The sequence below is a fragment of the Carcharodon carcharias genome, chromosome 17 (genome assembly GCF_017639515.1).
Source record: "Carcharodon carcharias isolate sCarCar2 chromosome 17, sCarCar2.pri, whole genome shotgun sequence".
NCBI lineage: Eukaryota > Metazoa > Chordata > Chondrichthyes > Lamniformes > Lamnidae > Carcharodon > Carcharodon carcharias.
This window is the reverse complement of record NC_054483.1, coordinates 73881709-73896588: the sequence shown is the minus strand read 5'-3', so window position 1 is coordinate 73896588 and position 14880 is coordinate 73881709. Positions and strand designations below refer to the sequence as shown.

General features: G+C 40.3%; 2 protein-coding genes across 7 annotated transcripts in view; one reads left to right on the top strand and one right to left on the bottom strand.

Moving 5' to 3' along the window:
* The window catches only part of acsl5 (acyl-CoA synthetase long chain family member 5), a 56161-nt gene extending 47993 nt beyond the window's left edge, over positions 1-8168 (top strand). For all 3 annotated transcript variants that reach the window (XM_041209647.1, XM_041209648.1, XM_041209649.1), the window contains exons 16-21: positions 2862-2950; positions 3027-3143; positions 4143-4286; positions 4541-4642; positions 5273-5344; positions 7921-8168. In XM_041209647.1, coding sequence (XP_041065581.1) covers positions 2862-2950; positions 3027-3143; positions 4143-4286; positions 4541-4642; positions 5273-5344; positions 7921-8061 — 665 coding nt within the window. In that variant the 3' untranslated portion in view covers positions 8062-8168. The remainder of the gene's footprint in view (positions 1-2861; positions 2951-3026; positions 3144-4142; positions 4287-4540; positions 4643-5272; positions 5345-7920) is intronic.
* Positions 1-14880, bottom strand: part of zdhhc6 (zinc finger DHHC-type palmitoyltransferase 6) — a 42852-nt gene that overhangs the window by 4913 nt on the left and 23059 nt on the right. For 3 of the 4 annotated variants that reach the window (XM_041209656.1, XM_041209650.1, XM_041209655.1), the window contains exon 11: positions 9350-10022. In XM_041209656.1, the coding sequence (XP_041065590.1) occupies positions 9922-10022 (101 nt within the window). In that variant the 3' untranslated portion in view covers positions 9350-9921. Of the gene's footprint in view, positions 1-2081; positions 2215-9349; positions 10023-14880 lie in introns of those variants that run through there. The other variant, XM_041209657.1, reaches the window with a different exon arrangement.

Genomic DNA, 14880 nt, shown 5'->3' with positions numbered 1-14880 from the left:
GTATTCCTTTTAGCTAACAAAATCTATCACTCAGTTTTAAAAGTAACAATTGATCTATTATTGATTACTGTTCGCGGAAAGTGGGATTTTTGTGTAAAATGCAAGTGTTGGTATCCTGGGTTAATGTAAAGTGGAGCTAGGGAAACATTAATTGGCCACTGGGGAAGGAAAGAGGGTGGGGGAGGTGATAATTTCAAGCTTGATGATGGTTTGGGTGGCAGTTGAGGACTGAAGTAGAGATGGGGTTGGAACAGGGGGAGTTAAAAATGAAGGATGGAGTTCATGGTCTGAAGTTGTTGAACTCCATGTTGAGTCCAGAAGGCTGTAAAGTACCTAATCAGAAGATGAGGTGCTGCTCCTCCAGTTTGCGTTGGGCTTCACTGGAACATTGTAGCAGGCCAAGGACAGAAATGTGAGCTTGAGAGCAAGATGGTGAATTGAAATGGCAAGCGGCAGGAAGATTGGGGTCATGCTTATGGACTGAGCGAAGGTGTTCCGCAAAGCGTTCACCCAGTCTGCGTTTAGTCTCCCCAATGTAAAGACCACATTGTGAGTAGCAAATATAGTAAACCAAACTGAAAGTAGTGCAAGAAAATCACTGTTTTACCTGGGAGGAGTTTTTCGTGCCTTGGATGGTGAGGAGGTAATGGGCAGATGGGAAGGTGCTGTGGGAACGGGATGAGCTGTTGGGGGTGATAGAGGAGTGGACTGGAGAGGTGTCACTGAGGGAATGGTCTCTTTGGAATACTGACAGAAGAGCTGATAGAAAGATATGTTTGGTGGCATCATGCTGGAGTTGGCAGAAATGGCGGTGAATGATCCTTTGAATATGGAGGCTAGTGGGTGGAAAGTGAGGCAAAGGGGAATGCTATCATGGTTCTGTAAGAGAGGAGAAGGTGAAGGCAGAAGTGTGCGAAATGGGTCGAAAACAGTTGAGGGTTCTGCCAACCACAGTGGGGAGGAATCCTCGGCTGAGGAAAAAGGAACACATGTCAGAAGCACTGTTGTGGAAGGTAGAATCATTGCAACAGATGCAATGGAGACAGCAAAACTGGAAGAATAGAATGGTGTCCTTACAGGAAGCAGGATGTGAGGATGTTTAGTCAAGATAGCTATGGGAGTCGGTGGGCTTGTAACGAATATTGGTAGCCTATCACCAGAACTGGAGACAAAGAAATCAAGGAAGAGAGGGAAGTGTCAGAGATGGACCATGTGAAAGTGCCAGAGTGGTGGAAATTGGAGAGCATGAAGCAACACTGAGACTGTCATCAATGTACCAGAAAATGTGTTGTGGGAGGGGAGCCTCTGAATAAGACTGGAACAAGGAATGTTCCTCAAACCCCCCAAAAAGATCAGCATAACTAGGGCTCATGGGGGTTCCCATAGCCACACCTTTTTATTTGGAGGAAGAGGCACAAGTTAAACTTCAATGAACAAGTTCAGCCAGGTAGAGAAGGGTAGTGGTGGATGGTGTTTGTTCAGGCCTCCATTTAAGGAAGAGGCAGAGGGCCCTCAAACCATCCTAGTTGGTGATGCATGTATAGAGGGATTGGACATCCATAGTGAAGAGAAGGCGGTTAGGGCCAAGAAACTGGAAATTGTTGAAATGACAAAGCATCAGAAGAATCACAAATGTAGGTGGGAAGAGATTGGACAGAGGAAGAGAAAATAGTAAAGATAGGAAGAAATTATTTCAGTGAGGCAGGGTCAGGCTGAAAGGTTGGCTCTACCAGGTCATTCCTGTTTGTGGATTTTGGGAAGGAGGTAGAAGCAGGCTGTTCAATTTGGGGAACAGTGAGGTTGGAGACTGTAGCGGAAAGATCTCGAGAGAAAATGAGGTCAATGACAGTTCTAGAGGCAATGGCTTGATGTTCGGTGGTGAAGCCATGGTCTGGGGGAGGTAGGAAGAAGTGTCTTGAGAGGTGACGCTCAGCCTATGCAATGAGACTGCATATTAGTTATGGTTGAGCAGTGATTTGGGAAGGTAAACAGGGTCAAAAGCGAGGAGTGAAATTTCTGGTGGCAGCAAATTATGACTTTGAATTTTCCAAAGTTTGAGTTGTAATAAGATTATGACTCACTCAGAACGTGATGTCAGACACATAGGATTCCATCACTGCTGTCAGGCTGTGGTCATGCAAAAGAAAGCTGGGTATTGACACCATACATATGAAAGCTGACTCCATGCTGTAGCTAAGTTTTCTATGGAGCAACCTGGAGGAGAGAAAAAGAAACCAAGATGGAATCCAAGATCAACAGAGGTGATTAAGGCATAGGAAGAGGAACCATTACAGGAGATGGAAATTGAAATGGGTAGAATTAGAACTGAGTGCACCACAATCTGGTTCAAAAACAAAGCAGCTCACTGTTGCTCCAAGCCTTCTCACTTTCTCGATGGAGAAATTGACAAATGTTACACCAATTTCTTTTTTAAGAAAGCCTAGCTTGCAATTTAAAATGACCAACTTTTTGCCTATCTTTTGGTAGACTTCAGAGAGGAATATTATGATTATTTTCAGTTTCTTCTATAAGTTTTGAGACAACATATATCAACTTTATAGACCTTAATTATTGTATACAAATATTCAATATCCTGTTATGGACACTGCTACAGCAGGATTCTAGCATACCAATGGGTACCATTTGCTTATATTCCATGCCCGTGGGCAAGCAATTGGAAGACCTTCCCTGGTAATCTTGTGCTTTCAGGACTACTGTATAGTGAATATTGACAGATCCAAACGCAAACCCACCAGGTAGGCCTCTGACCTGTTTTCCCACTGCATGTTTGAGGAGGTATGTTCATGAAATTGCCTGTCTAGAGTACTGACCCAAGCTTTCTCACGTACTTTTCCTTCTAGGCCATGTTGGTGCACCAATTCCCTGCAATATTGTGAAATTAGTTGATGTTGAGGACATGAATTACTTTGCTGCTAATGGAGAAGGAGAGGTAATGAAGAATTTATTGTACCTTACTTTTATGCTGCAATACAGACATTTGCTTATTTTTTTGTGGCATTTTCTAGGTCTGCATTAAAGGCTCAAATGTGTTCAGAGGTTACTTGAAAGACCCAGAAAGAACAGCTGAAGCTATAGACCCTGATGGATGGCTTCATACAGGGGACATTGGAAAATGGCTGTCTGTAAGTTTCTTTCCATATAACTTTATAAAACAAGGATGTCATTGTAACATAATCCATGTTTGTTTGACTATTTGTGTGCCGTGCCCCAAAAGGTTGCATACCAATTTCCAAAAACCATTGGAGTTCCACTACTGTACACTTTGACCTATTTCTGTTTACTTTGAAAATTATTGGTTATAGTACAATGCAATAAGGACGTTATAACAGATCATTGGTTCAACATAACTTAAGTACCTGTTTAGCCTTTTATCATTTCTGCTCCCCCTTTAACTGTAAAATATATTTACAGTCCAAACTATAATTTTTTCAGCCTCAATTACTTCAGGAAGACTGCTTTATGAATGCTATCTTGTCATGTTGCTATGATAATTCAATTTTTTATTTGCTGTGGGCTTAAATGCTACTTTGTCAAAAATAGTACAGTGCAGGATTACTGAAAGACTAACTTTCCTGAAGTGTAGCCTAAATACCAACCACATGAATGAAGGCCCACCAATAACGAAGCCACCAACATGTCCTTTTGCAGTTAAAGTTTACAGTGGTGCAGCTCCATGAAGTCGTCTTTGGAAAGAGATTTGACTTGAATTCCAAAATTAGAATTTGTCTGCAATTATCACAACTGAATTTGAGAACAGTTGCTGTGCTGGAGCTAATTAAGTCCTAATGCAGAGGAAGAAGCTTGTTGTTCTCAATTTGATTAATCAATAGCTTATTAATTTTATTTAAGAGGCTTGTTTATGCTTGGACAATTAACTGAACCAGTGTCTTTAGCTGCGATGCACCTGTCCAGACTGGTTAAGGACTAATGAATGTGAGATTAGATGGGAAATAATGAGCAAAGGTGATTTAATTGTTAACAAATGAAAAGGGTTTGCTCCTAATGAGTAATAGCTAATTTTTGACTGTTCGCATTTCTATTTTTAATGTTTAGAGAATCTGGGTTTTTTCTCACATATTACTTATTAAGTTTTCAAAGCAATCTCATGTTTGCCTTTTCAGAATGGAACACTGAAAATCATTGACAGGAAGAAGAATATATTTAAACTAGCTCAGGGAGAATATATTGCACCAGAGAAAATTGAGAATATATATATTCGGAGCGCTCCTGTAGCCCAAATTTTTGTGCATGGAGACAGCTTGAAGGTATTTAGATAATTTTACACCTCTTTTGTACATTTGAGTCCCATAGCTATTTTGGATAATGCATCTTTGCATATATTCAATTAAACAAAAAAAATCTATCTAGCCAATGATTTAACTTGCTGATTAATTTCAATTTAGATTTTGTCTAGATGAACTATTTTGGTATTTAACAGTAGGTTGTTGTATGAGTTGTGGAAAGGGTTTATTTTCTCTTTGACTGAATTAACTATCTTATACCCTTTTTCCCCCTTCAGTCTTATTTAGTAGCCATTGTGGTGCCTGACCCAGAGGTACTTCCGGAATTTGCTGCAAGTAAAGGATTCCAAGGCTCCTACCAAGAACTATGCAAGAATCCAGTATGAATTTTTTTTAGTTTCTTATTGTAGCTGCTCAAGATTTTAAACTAGCACAAGAACTTGTAATGGATCTTGCAACCCTCTCATATGTGGTATTTCTAGGTTTGAAACAATTGATAGTGGATTTAACTTAAGTTCTAATATTCAGCATATTACTGGAGTAATAGTTATTGTTTCTAGTGCAGAAGGTCTGCAATTGCATGTACTCCTATTCCCTTGTACGAAGAATAATCTCATCAATGGATTTGGGGGGATTGCAGGAGAGTGGCTCATAAGCTTGCAGTAGATAAGTGTTCACAATAAGATTTTGTTAATGTTTAAAGGTGAATCCTTGGGGTTAATAAACCAAAATTATCTTGTTACTTTTAAAAATTTGAGCCAGCTAAGCTTTCGCTTTCTAAGTCATATGCAGGACACTGAGTAAACCGTGGGTTCTGCTTTGAAATGGCCCTTAGTTAATTAAACCTAAATTCTGTCCCCATGAAAGAATCCAGAGCCCATTGCAATTTGAAATAAGACTTGAACTACCTAGCTTGTTCCAATATATTTAAGTCACTTCTGAGGGTGTCAATGTACAAAGAAATATCAAAGTTTGTAATGGTTTTCTTCTGTCTTTCCATCCATTTTTAGGAAGTAAAGAAGGTTATTCTAGAAGACATGGTTAAACTGGGAAAAGAAGCTGGGCTAAAATCATTTGAACAGGTACATTGTTAAGGTCCAAAATAGCTACTGCACGAAAACACAGCACTATAAATGTCACTGAACTATTTGAGCCACACTACAATAATTCTCCTTCTGATTCAATTACATTCCCGTTTTTGTCACTGGATTATTACTGGCTTTTTTAAAAAATGTGCAACGTTGAAACTAGATCATGACCTTTCTTTCCTGTCTGTGATTTAACTTGAGACACGGACAAATATAAAACTCTAACACAAACCTGCAACTGTTTTTAATATACAATATAGCCTTGCTGGAACAAATTCTGTAACTATCGGTTTTGAACCAGTCACTACATTATAAATACATGTCCAGTACTCTCCTTTGGCTAGTTAAATCCTGGTCTACTTTCCCAAAATACACATTTCCCGAACTACAAACCTCCCCCAAAAAGTCTCACCCCTGTAATCCCAGGGCCTGATGCCTTGCATTTTTCTCCAAAGGCTCTGACAATTTATCACTTGGCAGCATTCAAGTATGTGGTGCTTTCCTTTGCCTCGCTTACCACTTGATTGGCAGTGCACATCCAGGTTAAATGGCTGCCTTATTTGAATTGAAGGGATCTGGTCTTGACTATTGCAAATGGACAAAGGCAGCTGGCACTAGCCACAATCTATTGTATTCATTAAAATAGATGGATAGAGTGTGAATATGGGCAGAAAAAGCTGGTTGGTAATCAGTACACTACAGTAAATTTGAGTGCTTCTTTCAGCAGGGTCCTGTACTGCTCTCGGGACATCTTAGTTAACTATTTGACCTAATTTAAATGCTTTCAAACTAATAGTTTATCTCTGTAAATTTAGCTTTCATAAGAACAGGATTAGGACAGTCTGCCCCTTGAGCATTTTCCACCATTGAATTAGATCATGGCTGATGCTTACCTTAACTCCATCCATCTGTTTTTGCTCCAATCCTTATACGATGATCTAACATAAACCTATCAGTTTTGGATTTAAAATTTATTGAGCTAGCATCTACTGCTTTTTGTGGGAGAAAACTCAATACATAGTGTTCAACATTAACAGGTGTTCTCCAATTGCAGAATCGCACCTAAACAATACTGTGTGCTAAGAATTACACTGAAAACCAATTTAAGAAGGCCAGTTAGGCTCAGTGTGGCTCACTTGCATATGCTAGAAGTCACATATATTCACACATGGGGCCCTGTCTTTGCAGACAGAAGGAACATATACACACTGCAACTTTTTCAACTAAACAAAAGCATAGGGAACAGTCATTCCCTGATTCATTCCCCATGCCAATGCCTTGACCAACCAGTCAACCTGCCCGGTTTGAATTGGAACAAAGCTGGGCAATTAACTGTTCCATACTGCCTCCTCCATGGCAACACCTCTACCAATCAGAGTCTACTTGCCAACTAACTTACACTCTCTTCTTACGCTGTATAAATTATGATGCCATTGGTTGATAATTTCTTGCGAGCTATCCTGATGAGTGCAAGATAAAGCCTTGATAGCATGTCTTTTTTTTCAGCAATACTACCAAACAACTATTTATAAAGATTAGCATTCCATTAGTCTTTTCAACTTTTGATTTTTTGACCGTGTACGGAATCGCTTAGGATTGCCACTATTCCTAACCACTTCATTATTTATTTATTTAAATACTTATATATTCTCTCGGACCAAAATGGATAAGTTCACACTTACGTTGAAATCCATCTCAGTTTTACCCACTCATTGTTTCTTTATAATTTTATACTTCCATTTACACTACTTACTATACCAATTCTTGCTACTCTTGTTAGGAAGTCATTAATAAATATAAATGAAGAGTTGAAGGATCAGCACTAACCCACTTCTTTCAAATCAACTAATTACCCATTATGTATGATTCTCTCCCCAATCAGCTCCAGTTTATCTTGTGCTCAATTGCTCTACATTATAGATTCCAATATTTCCCCACACTTATAATCACAGCATCCATTCATGTATTTCGATTTTTGGCCAAGAAAAATGTTACAATTGTACACCTTGCATGCACTGGGCACAGTCCTTTATTTTTGGCTGTGGTGAAATTTTGAACTGTTGCATCGTAATAAATACAGAACCTTAATTCCAGTATTGAGCCATTAATGTAGCATCTTTCCTAGGTAAGTTGTGGAAATGTTACTTGGCTGTATATCTTGCATGAAAATACAGTGCTTAACATACACGGTAAACAATTTGGATCCCTGAAGATTTTCCCTAGATACCAGCCAGTTTAGCATCACTGCTGTAGGATAACTCCTGATTCCCACAAACTTTGGAAGATAGTGAACACTTTACACCACAGATTGGGATATAAACAACCATTTTCATCTAGTGAATATTAAGAATGTTGCACTGCACTGTAGATTTATCCTTAACCTCTTGGCCATTTCCTAGTCAGATATTGGGGAAATTAGTGTCTGCTATACAAAACAAAAATAATTTTTCTCAACTACTCAAGGCTCCATAATGTGAGAGAACTATTGGATGCCCATTGACATTTGTTAGTAGCAAAAGCAAAACTACTGGTCTGAAACTTTCAGCATCAAATCTTCTCCAAATATTTAGGTAAAAGACCTGTATCTACACACCGAGATGTTCAGTGTTGAAAATGGACTCCTAACCCCAACACTGAAGGCCAAAAGATCAGAACTTGCCAAGTACTTCAACAGTAAGATTGATCGTCTATATGAAAACACACAGGCATAGTTGTCAATACACAGGGAACCTATGGATTGTGATCCTGTCCATGCTGTGTGAGTGGAAGATTCATCCTCGAATTGTACTATTCTCAATAAAGCACATTGCAAAAAAAAGTCTTGTAACTTGTGGGTTTTTTAAAATGACAAGTTAGTACATGCAGCGTTTCAACCTGTTGGTTTAAAATTAAAGTTTTAAGATTGGTGTATGTGTGGTTATTTGGGGGAGGGAAGAAGAGTGTACTGGTCCAGAACCCAGCTTGCTATAGGGACAATTCATGCAATACATAATGTTGTAAGCTTAAACTTTTCACCAACTTTAGAAAAACATCTAGACTGAGATTTTCTATTTTTCTAAGAGGCTTAATACGGATTGCCAATAAAGGCTTTTTAAACAATGTAACTTAATTACCATTTAAATCAGTTTGTGCTTCACCGTGCAGTCCCTAAATGTGAACTGAAGCATTGAGGATCTTCCATATGAAATGATTTAAAATATTCTCATCCCATGTGGCAGTACAACCACTAACTCCTTGCCTAAACCTTCCAAAAGCTTGTTCATATTGGAGGGTTATGATCTTGTGCCCCAGGGAAAGAAGTTGAAACAACTGAAGATGGTTGGGGTCAGGGTGTCTACCTGAACTCAAAGTAATTCTCTGGGACTGTGACTACCAAAAACTCAACCATCTTACTTTTGTGAGCCATGACTTCAACCACTTTCCTCCTTCTCCCATCTCTCCCCACCTCCCCTCCCCCCAAAACCCCTTTCTCCATTTCACCTCAGTTTTACAATGAGACTTTCATGCCATATTCATTTAAATGCAGGCCTGACGTTAAGGGGTAGTTATCTTGACTTTTACCAAAACACATTCCTGGGTTCTACAGCATTAATCATTCCCACGAGTAATCTGAGCATGTTTTAACAGGAGTTTACTCATGGGTATGACAAAGGCAAGCTATTAAAAATAATTATCCAGCCATATAAAATGATGTTGGTTAAGCGATAGGTTACCACCCTGTTTTTTTTTCATATAACGGCATTGGCGTGGGGGATGGTCTTATGCTTACCCTAGAGGACAGATGTACCTTTGTTTACCATAATCCATTTCCTGTCAAAACAGTGCTTATCCTGAACTTTGAAAAACTGCAGCAAATTAAATTTAAACACAGTCAAATTAATTTTAAATCATATTTATAGGCACAGCCACTTCTACGCTTAATCCACACATAGCTGATCTCTATTTAACAATCCGCAGTGCCTTATTCCAAACCTACTCCAAAAGGTAAAAGGCAAACAGTGTAGAAGATGCGTATTTTATTTGGATTTATGTCCAATTCTGCAAAATCATACAATTCAAATTGTTAAATTTTATTGGAATTACTTTGCTACTTGATTAAGCTTAACAAACCAGAGAAAATCCCTGGATTGTGTTTATACCTGGAATGTACTGAAATTTTGGTACTAAATCAAATAAAGTCCTTGAACACCACGCAGGATTAATTTTTCATGCAATGTGACACAATTAAACATTTCCATATAAATTATATCAAAATCAATTAATTACAGCACCAGTTTGGGGCCAGGAAATTGTTTCCTTAGTTTCACTAAAGATGGACCACCACAAACCCATCTGAAAGAAAACTATTTATTGTTTTTGACAATCTAGATCGCCATAATCAGGTTGGTTCACAAATATTGAGAATCTGAAGGAATTTTATATTATTAAAAAAACAATGCTTGTGGAAACTGTTGCTTTTTCAAAGCAGGTCAAGTATAAATTAGATGTGAAAAAAGATTAAAACTTTCAAGCTAAGGAAAATAGCAGGCCATCACAAATTCTGCTGTCAGAAGCACTGGTGACAGGAACTGTTACAAAATCTTTTTCTCTTCTGTTGGTTTCTCTGTGGCACTGTCATACAAGCATTTCTCCACACATCTTCTTGGGAACCAGCCTCGTTCATGCTCTCCAACTTAAAAAAATAAAACAGGTAATGGAGTTTATTGTTATTAAAAGTCAAGTGCTCAAATAGAAAGTGGTACATAGCATTGATCCCACTATCATTTATTATGGTCACTAAGTTATTCCCTCTATCTCTAAGATATTTAAAGCTTCCTTTCCGCCAGTTCTTAAAATAATGGGAATCTGAAAAAAAATGTGCCCACAAGATTGAAGCTCTTCATCGTTTGTGTAATTTCTTCTACTGGGAGGAGATGGGGAGGTTCATTAGTTGTTGCTGTAATTATGTTGGGGAATCAAGAGAGCTCTATGGAATATTGGGCAAGTACTGCTAATAGATAAACTGTGAGAACCTCCACCCATTATCGATATGCACCTGCACTGCTTCCACTCCACAGCTCCAACAACATTCAAGAAGCATGGCACCATCCAGGACAAAGCAGCCCGTTTGATTGGTACCCCATCCACAAACCTTCACTCCTTCCACCACAAATGCAGAGTGGCAGCAGTGTGTACCATTTACAAGATGCAATGCAGGAACTCACTGAGCCGGCTGAGACAGCACCTTTTGAACCCACGACCACTCCCATCTAGAAGGACGAGGGCAGCAGATAGATGGGAACACCACAACCTGGAAATTCCCCTTCAAGCCACTCACCATCCTGATTTGGAAATATATCGCCGTTTCTTCACCATCATTTGGTCAAAATCCTGGAACTCCCTCCCTAATAGCACTGTGGGTGTACCTACACCACATGGGCTGCAGCAGTTCAAGAAGCAGCTCACCCTCAGCTTCTGAAGGGCAATTATGGAAGGGCAATAAATGCTGGCCCAGCCAGCAATACCCACATCTCATGAATGAATTAAAAAACACAATTGATAACACAACAGTCACTACTGTGTTGAGAGGCTGTATATAGACTTGGTTCAATGTCTAATGTGTAAGGCAGCGCCTTGTCAATGCTGAACTAAAATATCAGTCTAGATTATATGGCCCATTTCTGATTTACATTTAAACTGCTACCACTGAACCTGGCTGACAATTAAAATTAGATGATCATTTATGGTCCTGACAGTTTTAAAAACCATAATAACTATATATAGGTGTTTCAATCATATTGTATAAGAGTGCCCTCTTGTGATAACAAGCCCCTCAAGTTTAACAACAAGGAGGGGGTAATTTTGTGGAGTATGGTATAAAGTTCTGAGTTCGTTCCCCTGGATTTTGCTGCAGATGGTGGGTTTAATGGTCTGTGTTCCAAACCTCCCACTATTCCCTCTTTGTTAACTGACAACCCAAGTTATGCGCTCTAGGTTTTCTGTGCTGACAGAGTCTGGTAGCTCCTTTCTCATGCCAAGCTGCAAATCCACCTGAATCTAACACTCAAGTTTCCTGTGCACCAACTAAAGGTGCTGTCCAACTGACCAAAAAAGGGTCTTCAAGAAGAAACAGATCTCACTTTAGTTAGACAGAGTCAGTGCAACAATTGGATCAATCCAATGGATTGTGTATATCCAAGTTTGTGAAATTTAGTCCTTATTTTTTGCTAGGAGTTGAAGGATCTCGAGGCTTATTCATGATGTCTTCTTCCCCTTTAGGAACAGGTGATACAAGTGTCCAGATCTTGGAATTGTTGGGCTGACATCCCAGCAAGGATGTCACTGAACGGCTGCAGGGCATTCTAAAGGGGGAAGGCAAACAGACAAAGGTCATGGTACATATTGGTACCAATGACATAGGTAGAAAGATGGGTGAGGTCCTGCAATCAGAATTTAGGGAGCTAGGAAGCAGATTAAAAAAGCAGGACCTCAAAGGCAGTAATCTCTGGATTACTTCTGGTGCCACGCGGTAATGAGTATAGAAACAGGAGGTTAGTCCAGATGAATGTGTGGCTGGAGAGATGGTGCAGGAGGGAGGGCATTAGATTTCTGGGAGGGGTGGGGCCTGTACAAGGCGGATGGGATTGCACCCGAACAGGAATGGGACCAACATCTTTGTGCGGAGGTTTGCTAGTGCTGTTGGGGAGGGTTTAAACTAACTTGGCAAGGGGATGGGACCCTGAGAGGAGGTTCAGCAGAGGGAGATGCACAGCCAAAATTAGAAGAGAGAGCAAGTGAGTCCAGAAGGCATAGAAATTATAGGCCAGTTAAGGCACAAGGGAGTTTGGCAAAGTTGGATGGTATTTATTTTAATGCAAGGAACCTAATGAATAAGGCAAATGAGTTGAGGGCACAAATTAATACATGGGAGTATGCTGTCATTGCTGTCACAAAGACATGGTTGAGAGAGGGGCAGGATTAGCAGCTCAATATTCCAGGCCATTGGATATTCAGGTGAGACAGGGAAGGAGGGGGTATCACAACATTGATCAAGGAATCAATTACAGCAGTAAGGAGGGATGACATCTTAGAAGGCTCCACAAGTGAAGCCATATAGATAGAACTTAAAAACAAAAAAGGAGCAATCACATTGCTGGGAGTGCACTATAGGCCCCCAAACAGTCAGAGAGAAATAGAAGAGCAGATATGTAGGCAAATTTTAGAGAAGAGTAAAAATAAAAGGGTAGTAATAGTGGGGGATTTCAACTTCCCCAATATTAACTGGGTTAGTCATAGTGATAGGTTTAGGGGAAGCAGAATTCTTAAAATGCATCCAGGACAGCTTTTTAAGCCAGTACGTAGAAGGTCCTACAAAAGGGTCCTGGACTTAATTTTAGGGAATGAAGCTGAGCAAGTAGTAGAGGTATCAGTGGGGGAGCATTTTGCAGATAGTGATCATAACTCTGTTTGATTCAAGGTTGTTATGGAAAAGGACAAGGATGGGGCAGACATCAGAGTTCTAAATTGGGGGAAGGCCGGTTTTAATAAGATCAGATATGATATGGCCAGAGTGGACTGGGAGCAGCTACTTTTAGGTACATCTATATCAGAGCAGTGGGACTCATTCAAGAAGGAAATAGGGAAAGTACAGGGCCAACATATTCCAGTAAAGACAAAGGGTGTGACCAACAAATCCAGGGAACCCTGGATGTTGAGGGATATATAGGATTGTATTGAGAGAAAAAGGGAGGCTTATGACAGATACCAAGGGCTTAAAACAGCGGAAGCCCTAGAGGAGTGTAGAATGTATGGGAGGGAGGGAGGGGCGGGGGTGGGAAACTTAAAAAGGAAATTAGGAGAACAAAAATGGGGCATGAAAAAGCATTGGCAGGTAATATAAAGGAAAATCCAAAGCTATTTTACAAGTACATTAAGAGTAAGAGGATAGCTATGGGAAAGAGTAGGGCCCGTTAAGGACCATAGTGGTAATGTGTATGTGGAACTGGAAGAAGTAGATAGGGTTCTAAATGAATACTTTGTGTCAGTGTTCACAAATGAGAGGGACGACGTGGGTATGGAAATCAAGCAGAAGGACTGTGATATAATTAAAGAAATTAGCATAGAAAGGGAGGAGGTTCTAAGTGGTCTGGCAGGCTTAAAAGTAGATAAATCTCCAGACCTGGATGAAATGTGTCCCAAACTGTTGAGTGAGGCAAGGGAGGAGATAGCAGGGGTGCTGGTAATAATTTTCAATACCTCTCTGGCCACAGGAGAGGTGCTAGAGGACTGGAGGACAGCCAATGTGGTACTGTTATTCAAGAAGGGATAAACCATGGAACTACAGACCAGTCAGTCTAACCTCAGTGATGGGGAAACTATTGGAAGCGATTCTGAGGGACAGAATTAATCTAAACTTGGAGAGGCAGGGATTAATCATGGGCAGTCAGCATGGAGGTCATGTCTGACCAATTTGATTGAATTTTTTGAAGAGGTGATCAGGTGTGTAGATGGCATAGTCTACTTGGACTTCAGCAAGGCTTTTGATAAGGTCCCACATAGGAGACTGATAATGAAGGTAAGAGCCCATGGGATCCAAGGGAATTTGGCAAATTGGATCCAGAATTGGCTGAGTGGCAGGAAGCAGAGGGTGATGGCCGAGGGGTGTTTTAGTGACTAGATACCTGTGTCCAGTGGGGTTCTATAAGGATCGGTGTTGGGTCCCTTGCTGTTTGTGGTGTATCACAACAATTTAGGCTTGAATGTAGGAGGGTTGATCAGCAAGTTTGCGGATGACAAGAAAATTGCTGGGGTGGTAAATAGTGAGCGGGATAGCCTTAGATTACAGGAGGATATAGATGGACTGGTCAAATGGGTTGATCAGTGGCAAATAGAATTTAATCCGGATAAGCGTGAGGTGATGCATTTGGGCAGGACAAACGATGCACAGGAATACACGATGAATGGTAGGCTGGGAAGTACCAAGGATTAGAGGGACCTTGTTGTGCATGTCCACTGGCCCCTTAAGGTAGCAGGACAGGTAGATAAAGGTGGTTAAGAAGGCATATGGGATACTTGCCTTTATTAGCCGAGGCATAGAATATAAGAGCAGGGAGGTTATGCTGGAACTGTATAAAATGCTGGTTAGGCCACAGCTGGAGTATTGTGTGCAGTTCTGGAATCCACATTATAGGAAGGATGTGATTGCACTAGAAAGAGTGCAGAGGAGATTTATCAGGATGTTGCCTGGGCTAGAGAGTTTTAGTTAGGAGGAGAGATTGATAGACAAGGGTTATTTTCCCTGGAGCAGAGGAAATTGAGGGGGGACATGATTGAGGTGTATAAAATTATGAGGGGCATGGATGGGGTAGTCAGGAAGGAACTTTTCCCCTTGGAGGGATCAATAACCAGGGGACATAGATTTAAGGTAAGAGGCAGGAGGTTTAGAGGGGGATGTGAAGAACTTTTTCACCCGAAGGGTGGTGGGAATCTGGAACTCACTGCCTGAAAGGGTAGTAGAGGCAGAAACCCTCTTAACATTTAAGTATTTAGAT